The following is an 18,814-nucleotide window of genomic DNA, read 5'->3' on the forward strand; positions in this document are numbered from 1 at the left end:
GCACACAAAGGTACCTTAAGGAGCTTCCCCTCTAGTGGGAAGGAAAAAACTGCATCTACTTAGTATATCAGGCAATGTTATGAGCGTCATGTGTGCTATACAAATAGAGCACAATCAAGGGCTACTGGTGAGGATAAGGTGCCCCTTGAGTGTGCCAATGAAGGATGGTAAGATTTTCATGGGAGAGTGCCACAAAGAAAACTGGTCTGGTGGAGGTCAGCATGAGCCTCAGCAAGATGACTCTAGAGCACAGCCTGAACCTTGCACAGTTTCTTGTTCTCATTATCTATGTAATTGCCAGAAAAGGGTGAAAGATGATAAAATTGCTTTTCCCATGATAAAACTGTGTGGCATGGCTAACTTGAGTTTTCCAAAAATGAACACATTTGAAATGGAAATATCTGTACCAGATGGAAAACAGACTTCAGAGGAACTGAGTTTTATTTATAGAAAAAAAAATCCTCTCTCAAATACTACTCATGATGCTCTAAAAATTATGGGAAAATAGTCTTACCAGTTTGTAGCAAATCGCAAAAGCAAGGACATAGGTATTTTTGTTGAACTTCACATCTTGGTTTTTCATCTCGATCAGTACTTCCAATGCACCTGCCGGAAGTCAGGAGTGGGCCGGCAGTATTAAGCGCATTTAAGTGAGTTCAGAGTCCTCTACTGTTGATGCCCAGTACTCTAACCTGTTCAGTACCATCACTAGAAAGTATATTTCGCCATAATAAAAGCTATCTGTCAGTTATATGACAGATAATTTAATTCTATCTGTCACACAGCAAGAATGAATTTCATAAAATTTATTATAATTTCAGTGTAAGCAAAATCTGGGGTGCTTAGTTTAAGGCGATTCCAAAATGTTTTCAAACTTAAAGAATGAGGTCTTCACAATTCAGGCACTCATCAGTAATATAAGGGTCATTTTTGTATGGCCCATTGTTCTTCCTGGTTGCTATACCAGCAGAGACAGCAGAATTTTTCAGCAAATAAATTGTGATACTTACTTTTATATTTGCCTTTGATAAATAGCATATTCATCAAAATATTGAATGATGTGGAGTCTGAGAAGAAACCTTGTAAATGCTAATAAAGAAAAACAATATATTTTCAGTTAAAAGTTAAAGCTATTAAGGAAGTACTTCTCCTCATATTGTATTTATCTATCCCAGACTTATTTTTGTGCATGCTTTACTCATTTGGCCTCCTACATTTTCTAATAAATCTCTGGTATATCAAGGACTTATTTTTCAAAAAAATTCAAATGCTACCCACTCTGTTGGTTCCATCCCTCTGACAACACACATGCTGAACAAGAGTAAGAGGTACGGCAAGTGACTTTGGGTTTCAGAAATACGGTGAGGAATGTTTTCTTGAAATGTGGCTCTGCTATGCTTAGGAAAAGAAACGAGCCAATTAACCCTTGGGTGGGCAGTGATCCTGGAAACTGGGTGGCGGCATATGAACGTGAAATGGCAGCCGTAAGTATGCTTGAGGACTAAGGCAGGAGAGTCTTACATAATTATGATCCCTTTTTTGGCAAATGAATAATAGAGTTGATTACTCATTTTTTGAAATGATTCACTAAAACAGTGGTTCTCAACATTTTTTTAGTGTCATGCTAATGTGACACATGCCATTTAAATACACCATAAAATGTCTTGCTTAAGTTTGTTCTTTTCTGAGACCCACTATGCAGACCCTGTTCTAGGTGCAGAGAACAAAGAAATGATGAATAAGACACATACCCTTCCCTAAACTCTAGTGGGGTTTATGATCTAACTGAACTTAATTATGGCAGAAGAGATAATAAACAAGTGAGCAAAATAAAAATATGATTTCAAATATCAATAAGCATTATGAAGAGCATGAGACAGGAACAAGTGATAGAGAAGATGATGGAAGGTGGTCAGGAAAGGCTCTTTCAGAAGAAGAGATCTCAATACTATAAAAGAGAAAGCCTCAATGATGAGTGTATAACATTCTATCTAAGGCCATGGGCTTAGCATGTCTGAGAAAGAACAAGAAGGTTCAGAGTTACACGAGCAAAGAGGAGAGTGGCAGGAGATGAGGGACCACAAAAAGCCCTCTAGATCACAGTCAGGGGGTCTGAGTTGTAGTCTAAGTGTGATGGGAAGCCAGCGGAGCAGCCCTGGCCACAAGAAAGATACTGCGAGCCACAGTGCAAGCCACGTAAGTGGTTCTAAATTTCCAAGTAGACCCATTAAGAAAAGTAAAAGAAATACATGTAATCAGTTTTAATATGTTATTTAAACCACTAAATATAACTGTAACTTTAATATGTAAACAATATAAAAATAATTTGTAAAATATTAAACACTTTTTGGAAAATTCTTTGTAAGAGAATGTAAATTCTCTTTTGTACCAAGTCCTTGAAACCCATTGCATATTTTACATTTACAACACATGTAATTTGAATTAGTCACAATTCAAGGATTCAGGTACTTGTGACTAGTGGCTATAGTACTGGCAGCACTATAGGGTTCTGGGTAGGGGACACAAGTTAGTGTAAAAGCAGGATTAGGTTTTATATCACCTGACTCGAACTTAGTTCATTCCACAACTTCAGGAAACTTACCCATCCATGAATGTTTCACACAGGCAGGTTAAAAAAAAGTTTACTTCCATTTTCTTTTTTTTGTTTTTTCATCATTATTCTCACAACTATGATTTCTTACAATGAAACTTTCATTTCTTTCAGTTATATTAACTAAGACTTATTATAAAATAGTCAAACAATACAAAATTATATAAAGTAAAAAGTGGTAATTCCCTGTAATTCTGCCCCATGACAATAAGTGGGTTAGTGTGTAACCTCAGATTTTTCCATACACATACACTAAAATGTAAATATGTATGTATATTTCTTCTTTAAAAAAAAATAAGCTCAAAATAATACTGTTCTGAAACCACCTTTTCTCTGCTTACTACTATATTACAGTCACCTTTCTAACATCTGGGTGTCCTTAAAAGAGGGGCAAACAGAATTAACAGTTCCACCATGGACAGAACACTTTGCATGAAAAAGAGTTAGAGGCAGGGTAACTTTGTTATGGAGGTTCCTAAAAATACTGAAATGTCCCAAGTGGTCAGCTCCCCACCCCAAAATTTAATGAATGTTTCTGACCATGGAATTTATGTCTCTGGGTCCCAGTTTCTAGTGGAAATAATAGTATCCACCTAAACCCACCAGGGCTAGTGTGGGAAATAAATGAAATGAAACATGTATAGCGCTTACGCACATGCTGAGGACGTAGTAAATACTCAATAAATAAATACAAATATAATTACTGTTACTTTTGTTTTTAGGAAAAGAAAATCAAAATATGTAAAAGAATTTGAAAACGGAAAAACACTTTATAATGTAGCCTTCAAGTAGAAGTCAAAATACAAAAACAGGAGAGAAATACAGGTGAAGACAGGGAAGGTGGTCTCAAAATAGCAACTTGTCTCAAAACTATCCCCTACTAAGTTTCTCAAAGAAAGAATGTCAGTCCCAGGTGAACATACATCCAAGGTAGGTAAATACCTTGTAATTTGTACCTATACCTCTTTCGTATCCATTCTACACTTTCGTATCCATTCTACACTTCATGGGAACTGATTGTAAAACCTTAAAATGCAGGCAAAAGCTCACTCATTCAACTCAGCAGCCTTTCTCTGAAAATCTAAGCCAGGAACAATGTGTTATAATGTAGATGAAATAATGTACTGTGAATAATGTGAAGGGCAGAGATGTTTTTCCCAACATCATTAGAAACACCCCATCCTCAGCAAAAGGAAATCAGGCCAGCAGGGAAAGCAATCGGGAGATAATAACCTGGTCTTTGATGAGCTCCATTGCAGATTCCTCAAGATCCAACTCGTAACACAACCTTATGAAAAGTGGTCCAAACTTATAATCTCCCAAATTGATATTTTTGTTCTCTGCATGGTACCTGGCAATCAAAATGATTCAGTGAGTCAAACAGTGGGCCACAAGAAAAGGACAGATAGGCCATGACATGCACTCTGCTAGGTGTTGGGGGCACCATAAATAATGAGATAATTTCTGTCTGAAGGGGAAAAGTACAGAACTGAAGATAATCAGAAGAATCCTGGCATGCAGAAGCACACCAGGTATTTAAATAAACAGGGCTGTTTGTTACAGGCCCACATACCCTGTGAAATAAAAGAAAGATGTACATTGTAATCAGTTTCTCAATTTACCAGCAACCTGCTAGGACTGAGTGAATGTCAGGGAATAGCAGGGGTCCTGCATCTGTAAAGCCATCAGAATGGCACTCTTTGTATGGGCCTCATCAAGAGAGGAACAAAAGGGGAGGGATGATGCTCTGTTCCCCTCAAGAATGGCTTTGTCTCCATACAGGATGGCAGACAATAGACACATTTTACAGTTTAGACCGATCTGTTTTTCTCAGCTTGTGGAAAGGCATGTATGAACTACAATCACCTAGCTAAAAAAGGTAAATGCAGTTTTAGAGTTGGAATTTTAGTTTTAGTAAAAGGATAATTCCAAAGACAGTGATGTCTTATATGTGGCTTGAGATTTCTACAAGCAGCCAGTCCATCAGTTAGAACTACAGAATTGAAAATTGCTAGCAAGAATTTACTTTGAAAAATCAACTCTTTCTGCTTTAGAAGACAATCTGATGATGAAGTAAGTATCTCATGATTACACGTAAATCAGATTTCAGAAAGATTCATTCATCATATGAATTAATCACAAATACCATGAGGAAAAGCTCTCACTTTAAAAAAAGAGTACTTTTCAACGTGCTATATCATGGAGGTAAGTCATAGCTGCATTATGGATACGCTGTTCTAACATGTACTAACAAAAAAAAGGATGATGTGTACTTTTAAACATACACTTCAAATCCAATTATATAAATTACAAAACATTTTCATTGTTTTATTATGATGGCTAGGAATTAAGTTATTACATCAAAACATCAAGTTGTATACCTGAATTTTTTCAATTATACCTGAATAATCCTGGGGAAGAGAAAGAAATAATTGAGTTATTAAAAGGCAATATAGTTTAGTGATTAAGGATTCTTAGACTCTAATTCCAAGCTGACAGTTCAAATCCCAGCTATTTTACTTACTAATTGTATAATCATGAGCAAAAATTAATTACTATATGCCTCAGTTTCTTCAACTATAAACAGATGGAGATAAGAACTCAAAGAGTTTTTGTGAGGATTGAATGAGATCATGTGTCTGGTATACAGACACAGCAAGTCTATCTATGTAAGCTCTTATGAAACCTAAGGCATGCTAAGGAAAACAATTTTAAAAATCAAATATTTTAGTAAATGGTCTCATAAGAAATTTGTACCAGATTAAAAATAAAAGTTTTCCTAATTTAAATGAATCTCACACTAGTAGAAGTATTGGAAAGTCAACAGAGATATTGTATCACATCTTTTTGACAAGAAATACTTGAGTTGGAGGATCTAAAATCCCTCTATCAACAAAACAACAGCATGTGGTCAAGATTATGGGGGATTAAGTTGTTCCTCATCTTTGGCCCAATAAAGAGTTCATGTTCTGGCTCATTCCTCTTCTTCCCCAGCCGTGGGCCCCCTGTCTCAACAAGAGAGGAAACAGGGTGATTAGCTCATGGACCTGCTCCTCTTCCCACTTGTCCAGCTGTCTACAAGTAGAGGGAAAGGACAGCAAATGAACAGAGTTATTAGCATCAAGAAAGGAGTTTTGAGTCATACTTTGTTTATAATACAAATAAGAGTTGAAAGAGTTGTCAGAAATTCTATTGTTTTGTTACTCTTCAGCTTTGGGTAGTAAAAAAGAAGGCTGAGTAAAACAGGCCAGAGGGTCACAAATGATTCAATTTGTGAAACTGAAACAACAGAATTACGTTTGCCAATACAGTGTAACTATAGATTAGCAAAACGCTTTTGGAAAATAACCTGGCAGTCTGTACTGACAAGCTTTAAAAGGTTCATACCCTCTGACCCCAAAAAGAAATAAAGGATAAGCTTTATGCATAGAGTTGCTCATCATGGCATTATTTATACTGGTGAAAAATAAATAATTTAGATGTTCAACAATAGGGACACAGCTAATTAAAATACCTTCCAATGGAATATTGTATAGCCATTAAAATATGATTTCTAAATGTATGATTAATAAGCAAATATGATTATATATACAGTAATAATTAAACTCTGCAAATAAACCCTACCAAAACCAAAACATTTCTGCATGAAAACAAGTGGTGAAAAAAAATACATTAAAATATTAACAGTGATTTCTTAGCTGCCATCAATTCTTTCCCTCCCTGTATATGCACCGTGGCTCCATCCATCCAGAGGCAGAATTTCCTCTCCCCATGAATCTGGGCTGGCCAGGTAAGTCGCCTGATCAAGAGAATGGGACCAAGTAAAGTGGTGCTAATTGTGGGCAGCTCTATGAGGCCCACTGCTACATGTGCCGTGTGCTAGCACAGAGCCCAGCTACCAGCTGACTGGCAACGAGCAAGTGACTTTTTAGCCCAGCCCCAACAAAGAACTGCCCAGCTGGGAGGGGCCTCAATTCTTGATTCACAGAGTGGTGAGAAATGATAGTCATCATTTTAGGCCATTAAGTTCTGGTGTGGTTTGTTATGCAGTAAAAGACCACGACAACAGCAGAATTTGTGATAGATCTCTTCTTTCTACTTATTTGGTATCTTTCAAATATTCAATGACTTTTGTGTAAATTGTTTTTTCTTTTCCTATTTAAAAATAACATTAATTTTTTCACATTATAAAACTGATAATGTCCACTAGAGACAAGTTTGAGAAATCAGAAAAGTATACATTAGACAAAAAAAATTATAATGTATAATTCCCGGAGAACCACAGTAATGTTTGGTATATATTCTTCTACTATTCTATATATGAATACCTTGTATTTCTCTATATAAATATACAACATACATGCAGGTCCATGTATAGAAACATATCTTCAGAGAATGGCAGAAAGAAGCAGTAAACTTAATTTCAGAAAGGAAGCCAGCTGCTTCGGTGTCAGACTGCTCCCCAGTAAGGAAAGCCTTTGCTGGGTTGTCTCTGAGCCAACTGTGACTACCTGTGAGTTCCTTCTGATGCGGGAAGCCCTGACCATGGATCAGTGACAATGGAACATCATAGGCATAAGCCTGGAGAAAGGACCCGTAGGAGCACTGAACTGATCCAAGGGAAACTTTGAGGCCTAAATCGACACACCAGTAATGGGGTCAGAAAAAGGCAGGCTAGAGATGAGAGAATCCAGGCAAGTGGAAACAGCAAGATTTCTTAAGCAGCCAGGCAGGAGAGCAAATGAGATTACAGCAAAGAGGCTCCCAGGTATCCTGAGTGACCGGTTTAAGTGCGACAGAAAATACAGAGGAAGACATTTGTGTAAGCTGTATGTGAAGACCTACAGGACATGGACGTGGAGGGAGTGAACAGGCTGGTGATTTCTTGGGGCATGAATTATATGTTTTTCTTTTCTCAGCACCTGGCATGTAGTGGGAGCCCAGTTAAGTGTTTACAACATAAATGAATATAACTATCTGGAAATCCAGGCAGGCATCTGGGCGAGAGATTTGGAATAATTCACCAGTGTATAGGTAACAGCTGATATCTTGGAGGTGAGTGAGATTGCTCAGGAAAAGGAAGAGCGAGAAGAGATGAAGGCTAGCAAAACTCTGAGAACATGTCTCACCTGTAAATGACATTTTTAGCCAGTTCCACGTCATCCCGGGACACACACAAGTGAAGCATGGTTTTCAACTCATCCTGTAAAATGAGCTTGTTCTGGGTCAATTTTTCTTCCAAATTTCTCAAATAAGTTTCTGGAAGAAAGCAAACTATAGTGACCATCACTCAGGTTGACTGGGACTATCAGGAGCGTGACCTCAGGGAGAAAGGGAAGCTGGAATCTGACACCCTGCAAAGAGGCACTGAGAGGGCTCACAGCCACGTAGCTCCCATCGCGGGCTGGTCTTCTCAAGAGCAAAGTGTCAGAGGTGGTGTATGAAGGAAAACATCTGCATTGTAGGGGCACAGGCCCAGGTCACACTCAAACTTTGCATTTTTGACCACCTGGGTGATTCCATATGAATGGTGAAGTTTGAGAATTAATGTTCCAGAGGCTTAGGCCAAAGAACTGTATTTATAGGTGACTATGAGGAAAAAAAGAAAAGAAAGAAAATGTAACCAAGATATCCAAACCATCACATGGCACGGCACCTAGCAGATAAAGGAAAGGAAAGGCGAACTGAAAATGGTTTGCCCCAGTGGCTGAATCACATGATTCAGGACCACTTCATGTCTCTTTCACTTGGTCCACATTTACCTCTTTCATTCCCGTGGTCTCTCTACTCAGCTCTTAGAAAGCATGCCACAGAACTATATAATGCACATGGAGTTAAAAAGAGTCCTTTCCACAGCAGCAAATGCTCTTCTAGTAACAGAATGATTTCAAGGTGTTCATAGTCTGTCTCTGTCCCTCATCTTATATCTGATCAACTATGGAGACAGTCAAACACCAACAGGAAACATTGCTTCTTGGCATTAGGAAGGAACTCTATTCTCACCAGAAAGTAGGGTGAGATGCAAGGCAGGCACCAGGCAAGCATCTATTTTCCAGAAGGCAGGGCTGTTCTAAGTATCAGCTGCTGCCAACACAAGCCTATGAGATTTGCTCCAAGGCCAAGTTTGAAGGAACAGTGCTTAAAAGAATCACACAACATATATTAGAAACAGAAGATTGGGAAGGTGAGGCAGCCACTGCTCTCAACTTTAAGGAAAAGAAGGCCCACAAGGTTTGAATTAATAAGTGGACCCTCGAATCTTTATTTGCAGAACCACATAATGGTTAAAGGTTTTAGAGATGGAAGGACCTGTGTTGAAATCTAGGCTCTGCCACTTGTATGCTATGGGGAGATCCTTATCTATGAGCCTTGATTCCTCCTGTGTAAGGTGAGGACGATGATACCTACCTCATGGGATTATCCTGAGATAATGTACGTAAAGCATTTAGCACAGGGCATAGCACAGAGTAACTGCCAGGAAATCACAGGCATTATTGTTCTCCTTTTCATTCCTTCTGTCACTTGTCAGACTTAAGAGGATATATTCTATTAAACATTTCTAAATAATGTCCAATCTACAAGATTTTAATGGGATCAATTTACATCTTGTACTTTTTAATCCTTCCTAATGAACTTTAAGGATCCAAAATTTCAACAGATGTAATCTGCATTTTAAAACAAATCAATCAAGATTTAAGTGCTTATTACATATTCATACTGAGAGGTACCATTTGTGTGGGAGACACAAGAAAGGATAAGGTATGGTTCCTGTCCTGAAGGAGCGTAAAATCTATTCAGGAAGACAAGAGATATTTATACAGAGCTATCTGAAAATAATGACGGAGTAGGTGAAATGTGACCAACTATAAACATAATAGGAGGGAAGAGACAAGTCAGGTGGTAGAAAGAGACCAGGTTTGCTGGAAATGAGGAAGTACCAGAGGAGAAGGAAAGGGCTGGATAGGGTTGAAGAAAAGGAGGTAAGGGAGGCATTCCTGGTGTGGGATTCAGCATGAGTAACAGCATAGAACTGGGGGGAGGTGGTAAGGAGAGAACCGTGACTAGATTATGAGGATATCACACTGGGCTCCAGAAGGGGTAAGGTCCATTATGGAAGAGCTAGGAAGCCAGTGCAGGTGAGTTCCTACATGATGTGGCATATCAGAGTACCACAGGGGGCTCTTACAATCTCCACGTGTTGAGAAAATTTTATAAATATCAATCTGACAGTGGAGTAGATTGGCACTAATCACATCAATTGCCTTTCAGAACACACACACAACTACCACAGTCTTAGAAAAACTCTGACAATTGAAAATAACAAGATAATGACAGAAACCTAATTTCTGCAAACTTCCGAGTTCCAAAAGACGTGGGGTGAAAAGACTGAGTGAAATCTAGATTGAGTCTGCTAAACTGGAGATTAACATACTCTCCCCGCTCTTAAGGCTTATCTTCTTGTTTTATATAACAGTATGATTAGTGGAACATGAGGGAAGACTCACTTCTGGAGGATGGCCTGGGAGTGAAAGGAAGCAAGAAGTGTTCATTCGGTACTCATAAATATTTGACAGTGACAAGGAGAAGAGCTACAGAAGTCTATAGAGACAAACAAAAGAGTTATTCAAAGAGAGGAAAGTCTTGATTTGTTTATAAAGGAATTTGAAATATTGGAAAAAACTCAATGTGCAAATTCAGTGAGTTTTGCAATGTGCAAAACTCAGTGGGAATGAATGTATCAAGATTTCTCAGATGCCAAAAGGGAACAGAACCTACAGTGGTGGGGATGTGTTTTCAGCTTTTTATAATAAAATTTTTCAAACATATCCAAAAGTAGAGAGAACACTATAATGACCTCCCATAGGCCCATCAGCCAGTCTCAACAATTACCAATATTCTACTAATTTTTCAAAGAAATCTTTGTCTAGCTTATTGACTTCCAGAAGACTAGAATATATGAAAATGCACTGTCACACATACGATTCTTCTATTTCACTTTATGTCATTTATGGGTATTGTATGTGTGTATTGGGGACACCTGTGAGATGTATTCTTAACTGAGGGTTGCATCAAAAACTTGGAAAACCAATCATCTGGAACAGTTCTTCTCAGACTTTATTGTGCATACAAATCGTCTGGTGCCTGAGGGTTAGCATTTCTATCAACTTCCCAGTTGCTGCTGATCCTTGAGCCTTACTTTGAGTGGCATGGATCTAGGGAGGACTGGTTGCAGCACTAATTTCAGTATTTCTCTGGGATGCTGGGAGAAGGGATAAGAGGAAAGCTGTAGAATGTGTTAATAGCAGAGAGACATGTGAAAGGTGGTAGATGAGGAAACTAAGAATAAATCATCTTAATCTTTCTGAGATATAAAGTCCTTGAAGGAGAGACTGAACAGGCATATAGACACAGGAAACTTGAATGACAGGTCAGTGAAAGAAATAACAAAATAGATTTGATTACCTTTGGTGCCAGGAAGATGATATGCAATAGCCACCTTCTTGTGCTGAAATTCTTTTAATTTCATGACATTATCTGTAAGTAGGTACCTTTTAGCTGTAAATTAAAGAAAAAGAGTAAAATCATTTTGACTGCTTTATACTTAGCAAATAACATGAGTAGAGCCTGAGTGCCTCTTTTTAGTAATTGATCTTATCTTCACTTGGTATAAATAATCCATCCAGACAGGCACAATATAAGTCACCCGGTGGGAAAAAAACATCTCCAAAGTACCATAGGATGCAAATCCTCAGACAAGTTTTGTTTGTGTATGAAAGGAGCTAGTGGTTAACTGTGTATGGGGATGGATTGACAGGAATTCCACATCTGAAAGATACATTCATCATCCAGTTAAGGGACAACAAGGGAATTACAAATTAAAGGCTATGCATAAATGTAAAACAGGTCAAGATAGAAGGATATAGTGTACTGGAAAAGCTTTATAGTTTGACCACTGGAATTCCTATTTCTGTCATTTGTGAATAGGTTGTCATGGCCTCTCAGATTTGGATTCGAAGTATCTCAAGACACATCAGAAATAAATGACCACAATTTAGTAGTGAAGATGAATTTGGGAAACATCATTTCTTTAGGAAGGTTGGCTGTGCACTGAGCGGAACTTGGAAAAAGAATCATCCTAAAAGCTCTCTGTACCGCAGTAACAAGATAACAAAAATTGCTGTTTATTTATGTAAGGTAAGTCTGGAGAAGTGGTTACAGCAGGACTCTACTTTTGGCCTGCCTGTTTCCAATCCGTCCTCTACCAGGTAGTCCCCTCTGACCTCCGGTAAATTACTTAGTCTTGCTATTTCCTCCTCTGTAAATGGAGAAAAGAATGGCACCTCTCTCACTGGATGGTGTGTGAAAAAATTAACGTATGCAAAATGCATTACAGTAATACCTGAAGCAAAGTGTTGTTTTTATCATCACTCATTAGCATTTTCAATCATTTTCATAAAAATATTAAGGGATAATTTTACAAAGAAGAAACCTGCTCAAGGTCTTTCAGACTGTTAGCAAAGAGCTGGGACTCCGAAGTAGGAAAGTCTGAGACCTCCACAGTTCAGCACCCAAGGGGGAACGCATGTTTCCTGATTTTCCGAGAACAGCCCCGTCCGAGGGTTTATACTTAGCAAATAATATGAGTAGAGCCTGAATGCCTCTTTCTAGTAATTGATCTTATCTCCATGTGGTATAAATAATCCATACTACACCCCAAGGTCAAAGACCCCAGCCCCACTGTCCTTTGGTTCCCAAGCATAGAGGAGTCCACAACACCCAGGGGCCACCGCGGCACCCACGTGCGGCTAGAGGGTGAGGGCACGTAGGCTGCTCCAGGGTCGTGCGGACTGAGGAGCTGTTATTTCAAGGGATGCCCGTTGAGACGTAAAGCTCCCATCCACCCCAATCCCTCCCCTCCTTTGCGGCCCGAGGCCGCGAGTACCTCCTAGTGGGCAGCGGCGGCAGGCGGAGTCTGAACCGCCCACCCCGGGAGACAGCACGTTCCGCAGGGCCTGCAGCTGGACTTGTTTGGAGGGCCGGATGGCGGCAGCCATGCTGTCTTGGGCCGCACCAACTGCGGTACCCAGGAGGGGCCTGGCTGTGACTCCGCCCCTTCCTCCGCCGGCGCCCCCGGGCTGGCGCCCTGTTGGCATGCTCCAAGATGGCGGCCCCCACGGTGCGGCTCGCGGCGCTCCTGGCGCGGAGGGCTCCTCTGCGTCCGCTCACCCCGGCAGGTTGGTAACTGGAGCCTTCGCGGGGCAGCTTCGGTGGGCGCCTGAGAACTCTGTTCTTTGAGTGAGGGGAGCGGTGGGCTTTCGAGAGGAAAGGAAAGCCTTGGGATTTAGTTGCTAAAGAAACCATTTGGGAGGTTGGTAGCACAGAATGGGAAGGTGAAGTCTGTATTCATCATCTCCTTCCCTAAAATAATAGCGTCTGCCAGTACGAAGGTGTGAAGAGCAGAGGAATTTATGGCATGAAAGCTTTAGCGTGTGATGTGATGGGTTTTTGTGTGAGGGTGGTCGTCTGTTTGCTGATCATGAAAAGCTCCAGCGTGTCCGCTCACGGGGCTAGCAAGTAAGTTTAAGTTTTCTTGGAGATGTATCGTAAATATTCTCCTCACCTTCTCACACTTGGCCAGATCCCTAGTCTTCACGTGATGGAAGAATTTTTCCCTCCTAATCTCACTTTACCTGATGACCTTGGCCACAACTTTTGACTGACCTTTCTGTGGTACAGGTTTCCACGTGTAGACAGCAAATGTCAGTATACTATTACTTCTAAAGTACTTGTAATTTTTGTGTGAATGGCAGCCCACTCAAAACCTTTATTATGGATCTGCTGATGAGAACATTGGGAAAAAAATATAACATTTACAAAAGCTAGATCTTGACAGATATATCTGATATATTTAAAATTCAGTAATCACAACCGATGTTTCCAATGTCTGTTATCACCTCTTTCCAACATACCTCTCTAGCCCCTGTAAAACAGCAACATATATGCTCTTGCTCAAAATTCTTTAGCAAAAGCGATCAAATGCCAACGTGAAACCTCATAGTTAGCCACCAGAAATTTTCTGAGGGTTAACTGGTTGACCTAGCTGGAGAAAATGTTCAGTGCCACACATTAGGTAAAGTGGTATGCATAATACCTGGCACCTCAGTAAGAATTAGCTGTTGTAGCTGTTTATTAGCTTGTTTAATTATGGTTGTTCCTGCTTTTCAGTTTAAACTAGACCGTGGATTGCCTGTCAGGCAGAAGTATCATGGTTGCTTAGAATGTTTGGGGGGCAGTTATTCCCACAGGAACTGGGAATTAGAGAAGGGTGACTTGAAAGAATTTCCAGTTCTTTTTGGTCTTACTTGGAATTGGTGAAACTTGTGGTAGGTTACACCTGTACTTTCCCATTGTGGTAGCTACTAGTGACATGTGGCTATTTAAATCAGTTTTTTAAAAAATGAAACATTCAGTTCCTTAGTTACACTAGCTACATTTTAAGTGCTCAATAGACACCTGTGGCTAGTGGCGTTTCTATTGGACAGATCAGAATTGAAAATTTACATCATTCCAGAAAGTTATATTGGAAGCACTAGGTTAGACAATAGATCAAAGGAATCTTAAAGTGAGGAACTGAAAGCTCTGAGGCAAGCTTATAGTGCTATTCACCTTAAAAATGACACTGTCAGTTATTAACGAGCAAAAATGGGCTTATTCTGGAATAGCAGAGAAATAGCAGTTTGGGGTGTGAAAGATATCCCAAAACCACAAGCAAGTCTGGAGAGGAGAGGGAGGGAGGAGTTGGGAGGGCTCTTATAAACAAGGAGACCGGGGAGTGAACTGGGAGTTGACTTCTCATTGGCTGAGTTGTAATGGTCTCATTGGCCAGACAGTTGCCAGGAGAGGAGAAAGCCCTTCTTCCTGCTAGGCTACTAAAGTAGTATGGAAAGTACTATGGAATTGCAAGGTACCTCTCTTCCTGTTGGGTCTGCAATTGACAGCCAATAAGAGCTCCCCATTCTGGCCTCCTGACTTCAGTTTAAAAGAGATTTCTTTTTAATAATTAATGTTCAGAGCACATTATGGACCACTTGGGATTTGAGAATGCCCATAAAGACCTTGACTTTAAATCATCAAAACATTTTGAACCATTGCAGGGTAAGAGGAAAAAATACTCTACTTTGTACAAATTCATAACAAATCATTATTTGAAACACTTTGGTGCTTCCATTGATTCTCCTTTCAACATGGAGAAGGGCAACTAAAATGATCAAGAGGATGAAAGGAAAATTTATTGAGAAGAGCCAAAAAAGTGACTTCAATATATGAAGATGCTAGAGGAAGGAAACTTGGCACCAATTACACAGTGGACACTAGGCTAAGCACTTGATATATGCCCTCATTTTAACTCTGATATAAGGTTGGCATTACTTCCCCATTTTACATATGAAGCCGTGGTATGACTTGCCAGCATTTCATAGCATTTATTAGCAAGACAAGGATTCAAATTTAGACTTTCTGACTCTAAAGCCTATCTATGTCCACAATCACACTGTTTCCCTTTGGGTGGAAAACATGTTTGGAGACATTTGACCAAAGGCCAAAATAACTATAAAATGAATAAGGATATGGATAGAGCCAAGTTGTCACCAAACGTTGAAACTGTGGTTCTTGGAGGTATCTTTTCAGAAGTAAATGGGGAAAATACTTTTTATAGTGCATAGTTATCTTAGAGATTATGGTTGCCTTGAAAGCTGAATGGCTGAAGGATAAACAAGTTCAAGAAAAGTTTATATATACTCTTGTGGGACATACTAAGAATGGGATTTAACAAGCTCAGAGACCTAAACCTGTGAGGCTGATAATCTGTTCCCTTGCTACTTCAGTGTGGTCTGAGGCTCAACATCATCATCACCTGGGAACTTGTTAGAAATGCAGACTGTCCCCATCCCAGACCTACTGAATCAGAACTTGCATTTTATCAAGACTCATAGGCACATTAAAGTTTGAGATGCTGATGTAGATTTCCACTTTGCCATTGTCCACTCAATTTAGTGTTCTGACTTTTTAGAAATTCTTTGAGTCTCATGTTCATATATAGATCTACCAACTATACAGAGGAGAGAACTTTAAAGTGTCATAAAGTATCTCAGAAAGATGAATATCCTGCTTTAAAAACTTACAGAAAATGGAATACCTGTCTGTCTTAAGGTGTAGTAATTTCCTACTGCTGCTGTAACAAATTACCACAAATTTGGTGGCTTAAAACAACGTAGAATTTTATCTGACAGTTCTGTAGGTCAAAAGTCTGAGACAGGGTCTTACTGCACTAAAATCAAGATGTTGAAAGGGATGTGTTGCCTTTAGGAATTTCGGGAGAATCTGTTTCCTTGCCTTTTCTGTCTTCGGGAGACCATCTGCATTCCTTGGTTCATGGTTCCCTTTCTCAAAACAAAGTGAGTGATGGCTGGTCAAGTCCTTATTACCACGTTGTACTTCACGTGTCATCGCACTAACAACAGGTCTTCCTCTTCCACTTTTAAGGACCTTGTGGTTACATTGGGCCCATCTGGATGACCCAGGACACACTCATTTTAAGATCAGCTGATTTGCTGATCTTTACTCCATCTGCAACCTTAATTCCCCTTGTGGCATACCCTAACATATTCATAGGTTCTTGGGGTTAGAATATGGATATCTTAAGGGGACATTATTCTGCCTGCCATATTTGGCAATTCATTCCTATGTTTATCATTGGTTTCTATTAGAAAAATCTTCCATTTGCTAAATTTAAATTCTTTATCCTTATACCCACATCCTTTTGTCCTACCCTCAGTGGAGATGGAAAATTATTACTGATTACTTTCTTTATAAGGGAACTTTATAAAAAGTTCATAAATAGAGAGGTTGTTAGGCTCACCTACCTTTTATAAATTTACTGGTCTTATTTTGTTTTTAGTTCATGTAATCCCCTTAAACAATTGCACACAGGACATTCTGGGTCTCCTGTCTTTCCCCATCATCCCCTCCCTTGCTTTTTGTCTCCTAGTTCAAAACTCTTGAACATTAATCCAGATAATTGTCTTTCTTGACTCTAGGCAATTTCTTGTGCTAGAAAAAAGCATGATCTAAAAGAAGAAATAGAGAATAAATAAGTAAAACAGTAATAGGTTGAGAATAAGTAAACCCCTGGTGTCTTGAGGTAAATAAGGCTTAACAGTTCTCTCAGCTCATATGTAGAAAAGGGCTGCTCTTGTTTTTCACAGAAAAAGATCTTTCTAGTTTTAGAAATTGGTGTGCAGTTTGCATAGAAATGCTGCTGTAAATTATGTATGGATTATCTAAATTGATTCTTGTGGTTCTGTGGCAGACTGTTAGAGCATGCAGGGTTCTTTAATACTACCTAGTTCACCTTCTTTGCAGCTGCAGGAGCTGAAGTTTTCTACCAGCTGGTAAAACTCAAACTAAATCTCAAGTCTCCTCACTCCTGACTTGGTATTCAGCTACACACCTAACATAACCATCCACATTGTATTTATCCTCTTGGCAGATCAATTTATAACATTGTTTCTGTGAAAAATGTATTCTAAACTCCAAACATCCAATCATTTAAAAACATAATCCATTTGAAATATAAGCACTTTTTAATGGTTACTATTTTAAAATACATCTTAGTTCCTCATGGAGACAGTCATTGGAAGCCTTTTCATATTATCGCATCCTTGCTTAAGCTTTAGATCTCAGATTTAGACATTTTATTCCAGTAAAGGTCTGACATGTGCTTAAAGTAAGGGAGGAATTAGTTTGTATAGAAACCCACAGAGATGTTTCTGTTTGTTTATTTTGGTTGGGATATAGACAGAGAATAACAATGGCATGAGGGTGTTGTGTTTAATCATCTCCTGTGCCATCTAGTATGTTTGGCTTACTGTTTGCTTTGACTTTTAGGTAATTTTCTGCCATTCCTTCCTTCCTTTCTTGAGACATAATTCACATATCATACAATTCACTCATTAAAAGTACTCAATTCAGTGGAGTTTTTTGTTTTGTTTTCTATTTTGTATATACAGAGGGTTTTGCAGCCATGACCACAATCAATTTAGGATATATTCATCACCTCAAAAAAATCCATTAGCAGTCACTCCCCATTTTCTCCAGACTTTCCTAACCTGCTTCCTTCCAGATCTAGGCAACTACTAATCTACTTTTTGTCCCCCTAGATTTGCCTATTGTGGGCATTCTTTTTAGATGGAATTATACAATATGTGATCTTTTGTGACTGGCTTCTTTTTCACTTAGCATAATATTTTCAAGATCATCCATGTTGTAGCATACATCACTACTACATTTCTTTTTTATTATTCAATAGTATTCCATTGTAGGACTATACCCCATTTTTTTGATCCACTCTTCAATTGATGGATATTTGCATTGTTTCCACTTTTTGGCTATTATGAATAATATTCCAATGAAAATTTGTATATAAATTTTTGTGTGGATACATGGTTTAATTTCTCGGGTGTATACCTAGGAGTGGAATTGCTGGGTTATTTGGTAACTCCATGTTAATGTTTTGAGGAACTGCCAAACTTTGCCAAAATGACTGTACCATTTTACATCCCCACCTGCAATATATGAGGGTTCCAGTTTCTCTACATCCTTATCAACAACTGTTACTGTCCTTTAATTATAGTCATCCTAGTTGGTGTGAAATATTTCAATGTATTTTGGATTTCTCTGATGGCAGATGATATTAAACATCTTTCCTTGGACTGGTTGGCCATTTATATGTATGTGTATGTGTGTGTATGTATACATGTATATGCTTTCTTTTTTTTAAAGAAATGTCCGTTCAAATTCTTTGCCCATTTTTTAGTTGGGTTATTTGTCTTTTTAAATTTTGAGTTGCAAGAGTTACTTATATATTCTGGATACAAGTCCCTTATCAGATAAATGATTGTAAATGTTTTCTCCCATTCTGTGAGTTGTTTTTTCACTTTCTCGATGGTATCCTTTGAAGCAAAAAAAGGTTTTAATTTTGATTGTTGCCATTTATTCTTTCTCATTTATTTCTTGAATTTATGATCATTGAGCAGTGCCATATGCCAGTCATTGTGCCAGGTGCTGGGAATACAGCTTATGCCATCTTGTATGTTAGCTCAAATTTGGTTTATTGGATTCCTCTTATTTATTACTAGGTTGCTG

The 18,814-nt window shown here is 38.8% G+C and overlaps 2 protein-coding genes across 14 annotated transcripts in view; one reads left to right on the plus strand and one right to left on the minus strand.

The window, feature by feature from the left end:
- The window catches only part of PTCD2 (pentatricopeptide repeat domain 2), a 35,239-nt gene extending 22,474 nt beyond the window's left edge, over positions 1 to 12,765 (minus strand). The window contains exons 1-6 of one of the 3 annotated variants that reach the window (XM_037026167.2): positions 12,555 to 12,765; positions 11,075 to 11,167; positions 7,741 to 7,870; positions 3,845 to 3,962; positions 1,011 to 1,089; positions 515 to 606 (exon numbers count right to left, since the gene is read on the minus strand). In XM_037026167.2, coding sequence (XP_036882062.2) covers positions 515 to 606; positions 1,011 to 1,089; positions 3,845 to 3,962; positions 7,741 to 7,870; positions 11,075 to 11,167; positions 12,555 to 12,765 — 723 coding nt within the window. Of the gene's footprint in view, positions 1 to 514; positions 607 to 1,010; positions 1,090 to 3,844; positions 3,963 to 7,740; positions 7,886 to 11,074; positions 11,168 to 12,554 lie in introns of those variants that run through there. The other 2 variants (XM_017642255.3, XM_017642256.3) reach the window with 2 other exon arrangements.
- The window catches only part of MRPS27 (mitochondrial ribosomal protein S27), a 137,218-nt gene continuing 131,127 nt past the window's right edge, over positions 12,724 to 18,814 (plus strand). For 10 of the 11 annotated variants that reach the window (XR_012130625.1, XM_037026161.2, XM_073235290.1 and 7 more), the window contains exon 1: positions 12,724 to 12,846. Coding sequence is in view for 9 of the 11 variants with exons in the window: in XM_037026161.2 (XP_036882056.2) it covers positions 12,774 to 12,846 (73 nt within the window). In the remaining 2 variants the exon portion in view is untranslated. Of the gene's footprint in view, positions 12,847 to 12,929; positions 13,187 to 18,814 lie in introns of those variants that run through there. The other variant, XM_037026162.2, reaches the window with a different exon arrangement.

The sequence above is a fragment of the Manis javanica genome, chromosome 1 (genome assembly GCF_040802235.1).
Source record: "Manis javanica isolate MJ-LG chromosome 1, MJ_LKY, whole genome shotgun sequence".
In the NCBI taxonomy this organism is placed as follows: domain Eukaryota; kingdom Metazoa; phylum Chordata; class Mammalia; order Pholidota; family Manidae; genus Manis; species Manis javanica.